Genomic DNA, 17134 nt, shown 5'->3' with positions numbered 1-17134 from the left:
CAGGACGATGGGAAGGGAGAAATCCAGCCCCTTGGGGTCAGCGCAGCTCCCCAGCGGCACCAGGGCTGTTTGTGTTCTCCTGTCCGGTTACAGGGGGAAATTGGAGACTGTGGAGAGAATTAAAGAGAATAGAAGTACAACACTGGTTTTGCTGCCATTTGGATGCCAGACCATACTAATAAATCCAGGTTTAATTTGGAATGCACACGATTTAGCAGCTTTTGCAGTACACAATATTTAACAGCTCCCCTTCAAGGGACAATGGGAAAAGGGTGGGAGAGCAGGAGAAAAGGGGGACTGGGACCTCCAAACTGAGTGGGAAAGGAGGTGAGACTTTGAAACCGAGCAGGGCAGGGGGGAAGCAACACTCCCAAACTGAGCTGGGTGGGAGCTGGGGATTGTGGGGACGATGGGAAAGGGGGGCAAGATGGGAGAAAAGGGGTGTTGGACAGGGGGCAGGGGAGCAGAGGACAAGGGATTCTCACAGGGCTCCCCCCTGTCCTCCATCACTTGAGCCCAGGGGCTCTGTGGGGGATGGATCCACACTGGGGGGGTCCCCAAACTCCCTGTCCATCCCTGGGAGCTGATGGGCGTGTTCCCCCCACCCAGAAGTCAGTGCTGCAGCAGCTGTGGGGCAGAGTGGGGTGGCAAAAGGAGGTCCAGGGTGGGCCCCTGAGCTCCCAATGTGCTGTGACAGCTGGGGGCTGCTGGGGGAGAGGAAGTGGCACCCCATGACCTGTGTCCCTGCACCCCCAGGCGTGTTTCAGTTCCCGGGAAAAGCTGAGTGTCACTTCTCAAAAGGCCCTGGCCTGGAGGATGGTGGACAGGTACATCTACAACCAGGAGCAGCTCGGGCACCTCGTCAGTGATTTGGGAACTTTGGTGGGGAACAGCCCATGTGGGGAGACCCAGGCCAGGCACTGGAACAGCCAATGGGAATTTCTGGAGAACAGACAGGCTCAGGGGGACATGGACTGCTGACACAACTATGAGATCATGGCCACGTTCACCCAGCCTGGGCACCCTCAGTTTTGGGGAAACCTCCCTCAGATACCCCCAGAACAGCCAAGTCCTCAAAAACATCTCTCTGAATCCCCAAATTTCCCCCAAATCCCAATAACATGTTGAAGTTTACATGTCTTTGTTTGATTTCTTTATTTTTACCCCAGTTTGGGGTGGTTTTAAGGGATGAAATGGAACAAATAAAAATCAAAGCCCAAAGAAAAGGATTTCTATGTCAGCATCATGTGAGTCTCCATGGGGTTGGGTTGGGTGGGTGCAAAAGTCTTTTTTGAAGAGGTTTCCACACCACTGTCTCCAGATTCTTGGTCTTTGCCCCAGTCTGTCACCCCTTGGCTGTAGAAGATGCTCGGGGGGCACAGAGAATCATGGAATTATTTAGGTTGGAAAAGTCCTTAAAGATCATCCAGTGTTGCTTGATGGCACCAAAAGAAACAATTAGAGCAGGAGAGACGTTTGGAGGTCAAAAGTCAACAAATCAGCTCTTCCCAATGAATTTCCAATGTCTGTCTGTGTCCCTGTGGATGTTTCTCCCTCTGTGTTCACCCAAGTGCCTACAGGGAACCAGGAGGATGTGGAGACCAGGAATGGATCCCAGTGTGGATCACGGGGAATGTGGGTCACCAGATCTGTTACCAGTGTGTGTCCTCCGATGGGTCATGAAGTTGGGGAGCAGCGAACAAAGCTCTTCCCACAGCCAGGGCACTTGTAGGGTCTCCCTTACTGGTGGCTCTGTCAGCATCTGGTCAAGGCACAGGGAAACTCTTCCAACACTCAGGACACTCACAGGGCCTCTCCACAGTGTGAATGCACTGGTGGTTCATGAGGTTGGAGCTGTGGCTGAAGCTCTTCTCACACTCCCCACACTTGTACGGCCTCTCCCCGGTGTGGATGTGCCAGTGGGTGACAAGATTGGAGTTCTGGTTGAAGCTCCTCCTGCAGCTGGTGCAGCAGAGTGGCCTCTGCCCCATGCGCATGGGCTGATGCCTGAGGAGACACAAATTGATCTTAATCCAATTTCCACGCTCAAAACACTCACAGGGCTGGATCAGGTTGGAGCTGCTGCTGAAGCCCTTCCCACATTCCCCACATGTGTAGGGCCTTTCCCCGGTGTGGGAATTCTAGTGGCGGATCAGGTTGGAACTCCAGCAGAAGCACTTCCCACATTCGAAGCACTTGTACGGCTTCTCCCCGGAGTGAAGCCGCTCACAGACTTCCAGGTCGCAGCTCCAGCTGAAGCTTCAGCCGCCTTCCCCACACACGGTGGGTCTTTCACCCTTGGAGCACCCTGGGTTGGCTTTGGAGCCCCCACCACCACCCCACCCCCCAGGTATCTCCGTGGCTTTTCCTCCCCAGTGATTTCCTGCATCCTGGAGCTGTTTAAAACAGCCTCAGCCACCAGGTTCTGCTGGGGGGATTTGTCCTCTGTGCTCTCCGTGCTCCCCGTGCTCAGCTCGGGGCCTGGGGCAGGAAGGAACAAGGACAGGCAGGGGATTTGCCTCCAGGCCACAGGGAAGGCCAAGGAGATCCCCCCAAACCCGGCCCCGGCAGGACGGCGTCAGCAGCGGGGCTGTCCTGCAGCCGGGGCCATGCTGGGCTGGAAGATGCAGCACAAGGGAGGGACAAAGGGGCACTGACTTCCTCCTCACCTGCCTGGGGGTCCCGGGGCATCTTCCTCTTCCTCGCAGCCTCCTCCTCTGCCCAGTCAAGCTCTGGGACAGAGAAATTCTGGGTTTGGGGGAAAAACCAGATGTGAGCACATTGGGTTGGGGATTCCTCCTGCCCAAGTCCATCTCTAGAAGTCACTAGGTATCCTGTGTCCATAAAAACCTCCAAAACATCAAGATTTATCCTCAAAAGACCCTCCCAGGTGTTGCCCCTCTCTGGTCTCCTCAACTCGCGTTTCCTGTTCCAAGTGTCCATCGTGATAGAACAAAGCCTGCCATCCAGAGGGGTGGAAGACAGCCCTGAAAAGAAAAAGAGCTGTTCAAGGGCAGGAGATAGATGGAAATGGGATATGGCTTTGAGATCATATGGTATGAAATAAGGGGTGGAATGTGATGTGTTTGATAAACCCCACAACTCAGATTAAAGCTTTACTTTTATAGTAGGCCCAAGCCAAATTTAGTAGGCCTTGTAGGCCCCAGAGGCAGGATGGGTCAGCTGCCATTAAACAGCCTATGATGTATTTCAGATCATATGATGTCAAATCTGTATAAAAGCAATGGGGAGGAGGAGTTTCTTTCTCTTCTCTTCATGGTCGCTGTTCAGGGAGGACATGCTGTGACCATGTCAGAGCATTAGGCCTCACTGCCACCCCACTGCTACTTTATCTTGGGGAAGTAAACATTTTATTGTTAACTTCTCTTTTTCTTCTGTTTGGGTATCTCTCGGGAGGTGAGTGGGGTGTCCAGAGTGGTGGATTTTGCCATTCGGTGGGGAGGTGTAGAGTTGTTATTATCTTTTGCTTTTGTGTCTATGTGTTATATTGCACTTTGCTTTCAATTTTCTCTTTTCTGTGTAAATACAGAAACTCTTTCTGGTTTAAGTTTCAGTTTTTCCCTCCCTTTCCCTTGGCAGGGTGGGGAGAAGGCTGCATTGCTGTGGTGAATACTTGGCATTTTGCCACGGTAAAACCACAACGCCTTACCTTGCCTTGTCTTGCCTTGCCTTCCCTTGCCTTGCCTTGCCTTCCCTTGCCTTGCCTTCCCTTGCCCTCTCTTCCCTTGCCTTGCCTTGCCTTACCTTCCCTTCCCTTGCCTTGCCTTCCCTTGCCCTCTCTTCCCTTCCCTTCCCTTGCCTTACCTTCCCTTGCCTTGCCTTGTCTTGCCTTGCCTTGCCTTGCCTTCCCTTGCCCTCTCTTCCCTTGCCTTGCCTTGCCTTACCTTCCCTTGCCTTGCCTTCCCTTGCCCTCTCTTACCTTCCCTTGCCTTGCCTTGCCTTGCCTTCCCTTGCCCTCTCTTCCCTTGCCTTTAACACTGACACAGACAGTAACACTATAACTAACCCTAATCCTAACACTTAACCCTGTGTGGTAGTTTTGGCTTTAGTTTCAGCTGGGCCTCAGCCAGGCCTTTAGTTTCAGCAGGCCCAGAGAGGCTATGTAGATTAAGAGAGACAGGTGTCACCTGACTTAAGCAACCAAAGAAATATTTTATACCAGTTGGTGCAAAACTGAGATATAAATGCAGTAGAGTAGGAGCTGTTTCTCAGTTTGCATCATGCCTGCAGCAGAGACAGGACACGCTGCTGTCCTGTTGAGATGGGCCTTGCTGCTGCCGTTGCTGTGTTGCATTTTGTTTTAATTTGGGGAAGTGAACATTTTATTGTTATTCTTTCTTTCTGTTCCTTGCTTGGTGTCCTTTGGGGTTCTTTATAAAGTTAGAGTGATAGAATCTGTTTTCAGTGGGAAGTAGAAAATTGTTGTTATATCTAACTTGTGTGTGTGTTATATTGTGGTTTTCTTTTAATTTTCTCCTTTCTGTATAAATATATAAACCTGGTTTGAGTTTCCAGGTTTTTTCCTCCCTTTTCTCGGCGGGGGGAGGGAGGCTCTAACACTCTGTATTGGGCAGTTGGCATTTTTCCAACTCAACCCAAGACACCCTGTCACTAATGCTAACCCTAAGACAAACCCTAACCCTGTGTCCCAGTTCAGCAGGTGTGACCAGTTATCACTGTGTGGGGATGATCAAAGCTGTGTGTTCCACCCCCTCTATTCATTCCCCAAGGACAATGGACCATTTGCAGCAGCTGCCCAGGGAGTCGTTGGCACCTTCACACCCAGCCTGGGGGGTCGTGGCTGCTCATGGGCCATCAACGGTTCAGGGATACCCCATGACTCACAGAGTTAATCACCCATTGTGTGAGTCCCCGCCCTGGGACAGGGACTGGGTGCTCCCTGAGGGTACATAAGTGGTGGGTAAGAAAACCTTGGGAACCTCTTGTTGGATCCAGAGGAGCAGCAGGACCTCGACAGGAGGAGATCGCCACTCTCGACCAGACCACAGCCCTCGCCTGCACCAACAGGTTTCTCACTTCCTTTTGCTTTGGACTTGGGAGAACCACGGGGGTCTCAGCACAAGGGCAAACAAACCCCTTTGGGTTTGTGCCCCGGGACACTGGGTTATACTGCTGGGGTTTGTGAGTTGAAAGCAATTTCCCTTTGTGTCAGTGTATTTATTGTAAAATTATTATTAAGTTGTAGCTCTGACTTATAATTTCTCTCGTGTTGAGTTCATTTCTCCTGCTGGTTTACCTTTAAACCAGCACACCCTGTCACTAACCCTAACCCTAATCCTAGCCCTAAAACCAGCCCTGACCCTGTCACTAGCCGTAAGCACAACCCCAAATCCTAACCCCTAACAATAACCACTAACCTGTCACAGATTCTAACCCTAAACCTAACCCTGAACCAAACCTTAACTCTTATCCTAACTGTAACCCTAAATACTAAATTTGTCAGTAATCCAATAACTCTAATCTGAAACCTGCCACTGACACTAAACATAACATATAAGTCTGCTGCTAACCCTAATCCTCGCATTAACCCTGACCTTAAACCCTAACACCTGATGCTCACCATCACTGACCCTAAGCCTAACCTGTCACAAATCATAAATCAAACCCTAACCCTGAACACCAACCTTGTCACTAACACTAGCCCTGACCCCAACCATGTCATAAATACCAACCATAACCCATAACGACGTCAATAAATCTAACCCTAATCCTGTCACTAATGCTAATTCTAACCCTGTCATTAATGCTAACCCTCACCTGGTCAGTAACGCTAACCCCAACCTTCATCCTGACCTTAACTCTCACTCACCCTGTCACTAATTCTAACTCTAAGCCTCCACTCTAACCCTTAGCTCTGTAACTAACCCCAACCATAACACAAACACTACTGCTGTCATTAACCCTAACACAAACACTAACCCAAAACCTAACCCTAATCCTAACCCTAAAACAAACACTAATCCTGCCACTAACCCTAACACAGCTGCTGACCCTAATCCCTAATCTTGTCACTAGTACTAACCCTAACCCCAACCTTAGCCCTACCCTTAACCCTAATGGTCAGTAATCCTAACCCTAATTCTGACCTTGCAGCCATGGCCCCACCCGGCCCATAATGCCACCTCCCACCAGAATGCCCTGCTACAGTTACAGGACAGGCTTGGGGAGGGTGTTTTGGGATGAGATGGGTGTGGTTTACTGTGGTTTGTGTTGTGGTGTTATTTTTTTTTTGTGATTTAGGGTTCGGTAGGTGATTGGATCTGGGCTCATATTGCTTTGGATATTGTTTATTTGTTGTTGAGTGTGGATGTGGCGGTAACGAGTCTGCCTTTTATGGATATTTTATTTTGGGTGTTTTAATTATAGGGTTGTAGTTGTTACTTCACAGTGTTTCCACCAGGGTGGCAGCACGTGTGCAGTTGTGCAGTTCCTCTCTTGCTTTGCTACCTGGCAGTGTTGTGCAGGTTTCGGGGTTTTAGTTGGTATTTGCCTGTTTTTCCACTGGGTGGTGGTGCCTGTGTTGTTTGGTTGTGTACATAATTTGGTGGTAATTATTTTAAATTTTTTGCATATGTGATTCCCTGTTCTGCATAAACAGTGTTATTTGGGGGTGTCATTTTTATATTTGATTTGGTTTTCTATGTAGTCAGGTGTAGATTGGGGAGCTCATTTGCATATGCCATTTGTTTTTCTGCAGAATTATTTGATTGTTGGTGCCATATGCACATGGATTTCTGTGTTTTATATAACTGCTGGCTAATTAGCTGTGTAGTTTGCGTGTCTTTCTTACTGTTCTGTGTTTTTCTGGTAATTCAGTTGGTGACCTGCATAGATGATTAGGTGTGACATGTAGTGAGGTGCCAGGACAGAAACGTTCTGCTGCCCTCGGAGTGCCCTGAGAGGCTCATCCTCTGCACCCGAGAGCCCGAGGCTACTGACCTTCTTCCCTCAGGGAAAGCCCCTCTGCTCTGGAGCCAGGCTGGGAATCCTGGGGGTATTCAGCCTGGAGAAGAGAAGGCTCCAGAGTGACCTGAGATCCCATTCCAGTGCCTAAGGAGGCTCCAAGATCCAGAGGGTTTGGACAAGGGCCTGGAGGGATACGACAAGAGGGAATGGTTTCCTACTACAAAATGGAATATTGAGGAGAAATTCCTCCCAGTGAGGCTGGTGAGGGGCTGGGATGGAATTCCCAGAGAAGCTATGGCTAACACCTGGATTCCTGGAAGTGTCCTAGACCAGGCTGGACAGGGCTTGGAGCAACCTGGACTAGTGGAAGTTGTCCCTGCCCATGGCAGAGGGTGGGACTGGATGACCTTCAGAGGTCCTTCTAACCCAAACCATTCCAGGGTTCGATGAAACACCTCTCAGGAAAGACCAGAGGCGAGTCCTCCTCAGCAATGGGACCTTGGGGTTGTTTCCATAAATTATACATTTATGTATATATTTGATAGATGAAGATCAGGAGGAACAAGCACTGGAACACCACTCTGGCAGTGTGTGGCTGCAGCACAGAAATAAGAAAAAGGTATTTTTAAGGAGCCTGGTCTTATTTTGGGACACAAAAACATCTTCAGCACCAGGAGTGGGGAGCAGAAGCCGTCCTGGGAAGTGCTCCAGTCACACAGAGATGTGTCCTCAGTGTGAGACCCTCTCCTGCTTTCTTATCCAAGGAAAAAGATTTAAGCAACACAAGTGATCCTAAGGAAAAAATCAAACATCTCCAAAATACTGGAGTTGGCATTTAGTGCATGACAGGCACAAGAGGAAGATGCTGGGAGGGAGTGACTCCATCAAAGCCAGACAACAGGAGGGTATTTTGACCTTTCCCTGCTCTTCCAGAGCTGGGAATGTGCCATCCCTCCATCTCCCTGTGTTGTCACCTCCGTGTCCCTTCTGTCCTCACCGCACTCCTGCCCACAGCAACTTCTCCTCCTGCTCAGCATGAAACAACAGGGAATTTTAACAGGAAAACAGACCAGGCTGAGTTATTTCTCACATGTCTGGCTCAGATTTCCTTGGAATTTTGGCACACATCCCCATGGGGTTCATGACACCATCACATGAGGTTGAGGGAAAACAGAACATCGTGGCCAAATTATCAACCTGAATTAAAATCTCTCCTCGATTATCCTTTTAATCCAAGGGAATATGATCCAGAGAAACACAGGGTCATTTTTTATGGAGATAAATGTATTTTAAAGGCTCTTTTTCTGGATAAAGGGACTTTATCCAGGAGATAAATTCAAATAAATTGTCTTTACCAAGAGTCTGTTGAAAGGAAGGGGCTGAAGGTTCGTTCATCAGCTGTAATTGGGCTGTTTTCACAAGAGGCTCTGGGGCTTGTTTGAAACCCTCCCAGCCCTCGCTGCACCCTCCCTCCCAGGTGGTGGGTCCTTGAGTCGATTTCCAGGTGAATATTTTGATGAGTCCCTGGCACAGGTGCCCAGAGAAGCTGTGACTGCCCCATTCCTGGCAGTGTCCAAGGCCAGGCTGGACGGGACTTGGAGCACCCTGGGCTGCTGGGAGGTGTCTCTGCCCCTGGCAGGGGAGGGAGTGCATAATTTTAAGTCCCTTTCCATGCAAAGATTCCATGATTTTTCCAGGAGGTTGTTTTCTGATGGAAACAGCAACTTCTCTCTCTGGAGGGATCCTGATTTCTTATCCTGAAAGTGGAAAAATAAGACAATTGTTGAAGTCCATCTTTTGAAGCCATCCTTTTCTTTGCTTTAATAAAATACAATTTCTTCCATTACCTGGACTTTTTTCCCTTTCTTTTCATACTTTTCTCCCTTCTCCAACCCCTCAGTGGATAAATGACCTGAAGAGAAAGAGGAGAAAGGATCAAAACTGGAAAAAAGAATCAACAGCTGAAAAATCTCCTTATATTTCCTGTCTGAATTATTTTTATTGCTTTCAGATACAGGAAGAAAACAGTAAAAGGGATCTTGGGGGCACCCAGATATTTCTCCATTAAATATATTTATCAAATTTGGATTATGATGCTGAATATTTAAGTTTAGAGTGATGTATGCAAATTTATGAGGGTTTTTTCAGTGCAGAGGGAAAACTGGTTGTCAACACCCAACATCTTTATGATCTTTATCTTAGTTATGTATAAACAGAACTGATATGTAAATAATAAATACATATTTTAGACACAAAAATAGAGAAATTATATATACAGATATTAAAAGATAATATATAAATATATATACACAAAATGGATAAATATGTATAAAATTAGATAAATAATATATCAAATAGATAACTAATATGTAAAAATAGATCAAAAATACATAAAAGTAGATAAGATAGAAAAGTACATAAATTATGTCTATATTTTATATATAAATTCAGACACACAAAAAAGCTTTTTTTCCTTTTCTCCCCCTTTCTTCTCACTTTAAATGTACAAACATCCAATGCTGGATGCATTGCCCAAGGCTGGGATATCCTTGGCCTTGGTGATGGTGTCCTTGCCCTCAATGATGCTCAGATCCCAGTGGGACAAATCCTGCTCTGAGCAGGGGGGATCAGACTGGGGACAAACTGGGCCAGTTTGGGATTTAGGAGCAGAATTTCGTGTCTCTCCCTTCCCCTGTGAGTCACTGTGGGTGCCACTCCTCAGTTTCCTACACCCCAAACATCTCAAATTCTCCATCCAGGTGAGCAGACCCAAACCACCTCCCCCCGGCCACGTTGTCTGTTTTCCTTTCAGGAGCAGAGCAAGGGCTGGAGCTGTGCTGGCAGCTGCAATGGCAGGTCCCTGCAGCCCTGCAGTGCCTGGAAAAATAAAGTAAACTAAAAATAAACGGCACAGGAACTGGACTCCACACCAATCTATGAGATTCAGAGTGAAGACACTTCATTACCCAAAGCACACAGTTTATATGGGGTTAGGACTACAGCTTATTGGCTAAAAGAGTTACACACCACCACGCCAGATACTTCAACTGGTTAAAGCCTGTCTCTCACAAGTCCCATGTTTATATTATTTCATCCTGGCTGTTTTCGTGCCCCTGCAGAGTCCTGTGAATTCCTACTCTGTGAATTCTTGGGCAGTAACCCCCTCCCTACCAGCCAGCAGCAGCTGAGCTCTTTGCTGCCTCTGGCTGACAGCTGAGTCTCACAGGGCTTTCTATAGATCTGAATTGCTCACTTTGGATTTTACTGTAACAACACCCAGTCCAGGGCTGTGAGTGCACAGAAAAGGCCCCGATCCCCTCCCACAAGCCCTGCAGGCTCTGCCAGCCCCTCATGCTGAGTTTGCTCCTGCAGTCGCCCTCCAGGCAGGCTGAGCTGGAGCAGTCAGGGCACGAGCCCGACGGTGAGAGACATCAGGGCTGTCCCAGTGTGGTGACGGCCAACCTGCTGCTCGGAGGCCTCGTGGGGCTGTCAGAGTGAGCCAAGATGGTGAGCAGGGCTTTGTCAGGGGCAGCCACGGTGGCAAAGGGGGTCTGGGGCTGTGTGTAAAGCAGTGGCTTGGCCTGCTCTGGGGGCCAGACTGCTCCAAAGCAAGGTGCTCACTGCTCTAAACGCCCTCCTTGCCATGGCAGGGCCTGGGTTGGCCTCCCAGGGGGCTTTTCAGGCACAGATATTTTCACCCAATAGAAATTGTCTTCTTTACACAGGTAAGAAATATTGAAGTCTTCCTGCCGGGCATGATGAAGATCCTGCAAGATGGCAGGGAAGATGTCAAGATGAAGATCCTCGTGGTCCTGGGAAATGTGCTGGGTCAGCTGCAGAAGAGAAAGGCCAGCTCCATCGCTGTGCAGCTGGTGGCGAGGCTCCTGCCCCTCTTTGACTCGGTAAGGCTGATGTGGGAGCCTCAGCCCCTCCCATGGGCTCTGGGCAAAGAAAGCTGCCCTGCAGCCCAGCCCTGCAAGCAGCACTTGCAGGTGGCAGCTCCGCTCCCCTGGGCTCTCCTGGGATGGTTTCTGGGCCTTGCAGGCCAGCACTGCTTCTCTGGAATCTGATGCTGGAGCACCTGCCCTCACCACAGCCATGCTCATGTCCCACCTCTCTCCAGGCAGGGAATGCTGTTTCCAAAGCTCCCTTTTCCTCCTTCTCCCCAGGAGTGCAGCGAGCTGCGAGAGATCTCCATCTGCATGTTCACACACCTGCTGGAGTTAGTGGTTTGGAGGGATGAGAAGAGGATGAGGAAGGAGGTGCAGAGGGCACTGGTCCCGCTCCTCTTCCGCATGAGTGACCAGACCCCCAGTGTGGCCGAGGTACAGATGTCAAGGCTGAGCACTGACACAGAGAGGAGTGGACTGACATAGCCCAGGGCTCCTGGGCATAAGGGCAAGGGCTCCTCCAGCAGAGCCTGTGGGAAGAGTCCCTATGGAGCCAGCACGAGCAGGGGCGGACACGCTGGCATGGCCATTCCCAACACCTGCCGTACCTGGTCCTGCAGGCCTGGGCAGCAGCCCATGGCCACCAAGGCCTGAACAGGTGCAACTCCACAGGCTTCTCACTGTTCCTGAAGGTGCTGGAGGCCAGGCCTTTGAACCTCAAGCCCTGTCCCCCAGAGCTGTCCCCAAAAGGCTCCCAGGCATTTGGGCTAGATATGTCCCAGCTTCCTAAGGGCAGGATGACTCCAGGAACAAAGGCAAGAGCTCTTCTTGCCCAGCCCCTGGCGCCATCCCTGAGCTAATGCTGTCCTGCAGGCTTCCAGGGAAGCCCTTCTTGGTGTCTCAGAGCTCCTGCGGTGGAAGACGCTGCAGCACCTGCTGAAGAGAGAGCGGCTGTGGGAGCTGGGAGCGTGCTTGGTAGGGACAAGCCCCAGGGCCCAGGCTGGGGGAGGGCTGTCCCCTGCCCTGTGTCTGGACTGTGGGCTCCGTAGCTGAGCAGGGCCTGAAGCTTCATCCTTCTTCCTGCCCTCAAGAACAAACGCTGAGGTCTCTTCTCCAGGCCCCTGTCCCCTGCCTGCACCCAGCAGGACAGGAGGGCTCTCAGTACCAGGGGGAGCTGGCAAGAGCTGCTGCTCCGGTCAAGTCCGTGGCAAGCCTTGAGAGGCATCCCTTGTTCTCTCTGCAGCTGAAGAAGAGCAGGAGCAGGACTGAAGAGTACCTGCAGCAGAGCCTGCCATACCTGCAGGACCCTCAGAATGATGTGCGCCTGGCGGCCGTCAGGTTCATCAGTGAGTCACAGCCCCTCTGGTGCCTCTTTGGGCAGCTTGGCCACTGTCCTGCTGCTGCAGCAGCAACGAGGGGCAGCTCTGTGGCTGCCCCAGCCCCGGCCACCCTGGGCAGGGCCTTGACCTCCCTGTGCCAGGCCTTGCTCAGTCCCACTCCCGTATGCTTCTGGTGGCTCCTGGGCTCAGCCCTGCTGAGAAGGGAGGACGGGCGGGCTGGGGGTGCTGCTGCTGGGGGCAGGCTGGGCAGCAGGGGCTGATGGAGCTCTGTGCCCAGGACTCATCTCACGGTGCCTGAGCCACCAGACCACAGAGAGTCAGACTGAAATTCTAAGTGGTGAGTGGGGAGCATGGTCTCTCAGCAATCCAGAGGGTCTCTGTAGACATGGAGGTTTACCTTGGCTCTCTTTCCTTTGGTCACAGCCCTCCAGCCCTTGGAGACAGACCAGGATATGTCTGTCAGATCCCTGGCAGCTCAGACAACCTTGTTTCTGAGGAGTCGTCCCATGCAGCCAAGATCAAGAGGCATTCTAGGAGTGCTGTGCTGCTGCTGGCCGTGAGCCTGGCAGAGGTGCCGCTTTCCTTGGGTCAGTTCTTCAGGGTGCTTCCTGCCTCCCTTCTCCAACAGGCTCTGCAGCTCTCTCATATCTTTCTTTGTGTTTTCAGCTGAACCGGCAGGGAACATGTGGCAGAACTCTGCCAGGGCATTCTGAGCTGATGACCAACATTCTTGGTGACACATGTGGGGAAGCCACCTGGCTGGTGGTCTCCTCATTCTCCTGGTTCCCTGTAGGCACCTGGGTGAACCTTGGGGGAGGAACATCCATCTGGATACAGAGCTGACCTTGATAATTCATTGGGATGAGCAGATTTGTTGACTTTAGGCCTGTGGCAGGACATCCCCTCCTGGAATGTCCAAGCCAACAGTGCCCTCTTTGCAAATGTATCAGTGCTGGGCTGAGAAGGGACTCCTGGTTGGAACTAGTGTGGCTCCAACCCAAAATTTACATCCTGATGGTGAGGCAACCACTAGAGTCAAATGACTGTCAGTCGATCCCTTTATATGAACGGGAACCAGCTGGGGGGAAAACAGCTCCTCAGAGGCCACACCACACACAAGGTGGAGGGCAATCCAAAAGGCCTTTATTCAATGGGAAACTGACCTTTAAAGGGGTCGGTTTGGGGAAGGGCTTGGGAGAGGTTGGAACCTCAGGAGGGATAGGGCAAAACACCTGTCAGTGACCGTCCGATCCAATGAGGGGATCTGAGGGAGGGTTCAAGGACTGGGCTGAGGGGCGGAGCAAAGTGGATGACGGGCATCCCAAATAGCCCACAGAGGCTCAGGGGTCGGGGCTGGACGGGTGGAAGAGCCCGGCACAGTTCTGTTGGACCTCCGGTCATGCCAGGGCTCTGGGAAGGGCTGTCACGGCTTGTGGCGCGCCAGGACCGGCAGGGTCTGCCACGGCAGGGCGGGGAAAGGGTATGGGGTGGGACGGGACCGCCCTGGTCTGGGGAGAACCATCACGGCCCCTCCGCACCCTGGGCCATTAGTTATAATTGCTTTAGTATAATTGCTTTTAGTATTATTAGTATAATTAGTAGAGTTAGTATAATATTAGTATACTATATAATATCAGTACTATATAGTATATAATATAGTATTATAGTAGGTATATATTATATATGATATATACAAAGTATATATATTTGTAAGTATATATAATATATATAAGAGTATATTAGAGTAATATTGTATCTATAGTATATAATAGTATATAATATAGTCTAGTAAATAATATTAGTATAATATAGAAGTAGTATAATTGTGTTTAGTATAATTGCTTTAATATAATTGGTTTTAGTATTATTAGTATAATTGGTAGAGTTAGAATATTAATAGTATATTATATAATATTAGTACAATATAGTATACAATATAGTATACATAGTCAAGTATTAGAGTAGGTCTATATTATTTTTGATATATAAAAAATATATATAAGTATATTTGTAAGTATATATAAGTATATATAGGTGTATATTATAGTAATATTCTATCTATAGTATATCATAGTATATTGAAGTAGAGAAAAGCCAGAACCCAGGGGATTTCACTAAAAGCACCCAACTTTCCGGGGAGTCTCCAAGAGATCAGGTCTAATTCATGGAAGATCTGACTCTCAGTGAAGTCATAATTAAAGGCCCATGTATCGAACAGGTTAATCCCAAGAAAAAAGCCAGAGCACCATGTTTGGCAAGACCCACTGCAAGAATCTGCAAGAATCAGCAAAATTAGACCGAGTTGAAAAGTTCATGAAGAGAAAAATACGACCACCACCAGATGAAGTAACAGGATCTCCCCTCATAATATTCCTCAAAATGGACAGCTCCTACCCAACTCGGCCTGCTATGAATATTATAACTAGATATCGCAATATTATAATCGTGCATGAATATGTAGGTAAAAATATTGTAACCCCTCACTAGAAATGTATTTTGTCCGATACTAATTGGAGAGTTACCCCAACATTGTCTTAATAAATACCTTGCTGTTTATTGACTAAAACTTTGTCTCTAAACAGTTTGTTCTGCCTTTTTGGGCATCATATTCTGGTGACTCTGGTGGGATGGTCCAGCTCCATCGGTGCTGAAACCCGAGGGGCTGGGGACACTGCAGGGGGCCCCATGACCGAGTTTGCTGTCAGACAGTCTCCCCGACCCCTGGTCTCATACACTGGTGAACAAGGACCTCTCGAAGGATCAAAAGGTATTTATAACTATATTTGAATGAAGGAATAAAGGTACACATCAAACTAAATCGAACAGGACAGGGAGGACGCTCCCAGGCCTGGGGTTAGGGTCCCCAGAGCCTGAGTCCTAAAAGGGGTTAGAGTCCCCGATTTTAAGGGTTTTTTTGGGGGTTGTAGTCCCCACATGGACAAGGGTTAGAGTCCCAGTAAACTTATTACTATATGTGATGTTGCTATATATGTTGAGTGTGGTACTGATTATTGTGTTGTTTTAGCTGTTTGAACCATATGTGATGTTGCTATATATGTTGAGTGTGGTGCTGATTACTGTGTTGATTTAGCGGTTTGAATATTATGTATAGTGTGGTGCTAAAAGTTGTGTGGTTTTAGCTTTTTGAACTACCAAAGAAAAAAAAAAGAAAAAAAGAATTTTCTGCTTTTAACTAATTCCTGTAAGCTATTAGATTTCGATAGTCCTGTATGGGAAAAGGCACTGAAAAGCTGACTGTAGAAGGACTTTGTTCCTCTGAGCCTCTGATAAAAATTGGTCCTATCTGTGACTGTTCCCTGTTTATGATCGCTAGATGTAATTTCTGCAGGGGCTTGATCTTTGAAGAAAGTCATTTACCTGGAGTGTCATATATAAGGTGTGACCAATGTTTCTCAGACCAAGCTCTGCATACGGTTAAGTGGGTGGAATATTTCTGTGAAAGAACTCGAGGTTTAGTGTTTATTCAAATACTTCAGACTTGTTGTAATTTAGGGACGAGCTTCACATTGCCGAGAGACCACCTGAAAATCCTGCGGTCTACAGCGACATCTTGTGGCCTCTCCTGGTAACATCATTATTTTGATCCAATATTAAGGGGGGCTCGGGGGGGAGTACGAACGAGTGCGAAAGTGTGTGAAAGAGACGCAGTCTGACTGCGAGGCGAGTGTGGAGTTCCGATCTGCGTTTCCGTCTCTCCGAGAGGAAGCCGGCCAGAGACGAACGAAAACGATTGACAATCTAGTGGGAAAGTGAAGTTATATAAATATTGACAATGGGCAGTCAACCGAGCAGGGAAAGCAAAGAAATAAATTTGAAAACCCCCCTTGGGTGCATTCTGAAACACTGGAAAGAGCTGGGAGGGGTCCCAGGCGAAAACATAAGCAAAAAGAAGTTGTTAAAATACTGTCAAGACTGGTGGCCGTTTTATACCTTAGACGAGGGAGAGAAGTGGCCCCCTGAGGGTAGCTTGAATTATAATACAATGCTGCAGCTCCTTCTGTTCCTCCGTAGACTAGAAAAGTGGGATGAGGTTATATACTGCCACACGTTCTTCACGTTGAGAGACAAACCAGAATGGCAGAAAGATTGTGGGATAAATATCCCACCCCATGACCCTTTCATGTTAGCACTGGAAAAGGATCAGAAGAAATCTAGAGAAAAAAAGCGCTGTTGTGATGCCTGCAGTATTGGAAAACAATGTCTTAAATATAGAAAGAGACGAGATAGCGATAGTGAAAAGGAAAGCCTGATGGACATAAAAGACTTGATAGATTTCAAATATTTGAGGCTGCCACAAAAACAAAGACAATAAAAGGTGCACCTGTAACAAGGATGGTAGAAAAGCAGGATAGCGAGGAGGACACTTCAAGCGACACAGCACAGGAAGAAGATAGAACAGAAACTGCTAATGCTGTAGAAATTGGGACATTACCAAAAATCCCAAAAACAAGGAGACCAAAAGACAAAACAGACACTGAAAGCAGCAGTGACAGTGACGAATTAGAAGGCACTAGCCATTCATATCAAACCAGATCAACGAAGCAAAAAGGCAGTAAAGGGAAATCAGGAAAGAAAACAGATAATCACTTAGTTGCGCCTCTTAGGCAAGTAATAAATCTCAAAGGAGAACAAGGAAGAGTAAAGGTCCCCTTTTCATCAGGAGAGCTGGATAGATGGAAGGAGGCTGTGAAGAGTTTCAGGGAAGAACCAGAAAGCATAGCTCAGAGATTTGAGCTAATAGCTAGAAACCAAGACATTGATTGAGAGGATACGGACCTGTTGTTAAATGAACTTACTCCCACCGAAAAGGAGTTGGTGCTAAATGCGGCTAGGAAGCATGCAAGATCCATACAGGGAGATTTAAGAGACATTTTCCCCAGAGAAAACCCGAGATGGGACGTGAACCAACCAGAAGACTATGCAATGTTGAAACAA

General features: G+C 48.5%; 1 protein-coding gene across 1 annotated transcript; it reads left to right on the top strand.

The window, feature by feature from the left end:
• Positions 1–10299: 10299 nt before the first annotated feature.
• LOC139679805 (maestro heat-like repeat family member 5) lies at positions 10300–13633 on the top strand. Its single transcript, XM_071571865.1, has 8 exons — positions 10300–10442; positions 10599–10605; positions 10674–10850; positions 11118–11273; positions 11712–11813; positions 12082–12184; positions 12602–12765; positions 12845–13633. The coding sequence occupies exons 1-7, from the start codon at positions 10300–10302 to the stop codon at positions 12736–12738; spliced, it is 825 nt and encodes a 274-aa protein (XP_071427966.1). The 3' UTR covers positions 12739–12765; positions 12845–13633.
• Positions 13634–17134: the final 3501 nt, after the last annotated feature.

The sequence above is a fragment of the Pithys albifrons genome, chromosome 17 (assembly GCF_047495875.1).
Source record: "Pithys albifrons albifrons isolate INPA30051 chromosome 17, PitAlb_v1, whole genome shotgun sequence".
Classification (NCBI taxonomy): domain Eukaryota; kingdom Metazoa; phylum Chordata; class Aves; order Passeriformes; family Thamnophilidae; genus Pithys; species Pithys albifrons.
The sequence above is the reverse complement of the archived record's forward strand: the minus strand, read 5'-3'. Positions and strand labels throughout refer to the sequence as shown.

What these genes read in the sequence shown, in the direction of transcription:
- LOC139679805 (XM_071571865.1), top strand. Translation starts at nt 10,300, where the DNA reads ATGCTGAGTTTGCTCCTGCAGTCGCCCTCCAGGCAGGCTGAGCTGGAG. An exon ending in TCCTGCCCCTCTTTGACTCG is followed by an intron (nt 10,851 to 11,117) that starts GTAAGGCTGATG and finishes CCTTCTCCCCAG; the next exon opens with GAGTGCAGCGAGCTGCGAGA. An exon ending in GGCGGCCGTCAGGTTCATCA is followed by an intron (nt 12,185 to 12,601) that starts GTGAGTCACAGC and finishes CTTTGGTCACAG; the next exon opens with CCCTCCAGCCCTTGGAGACA.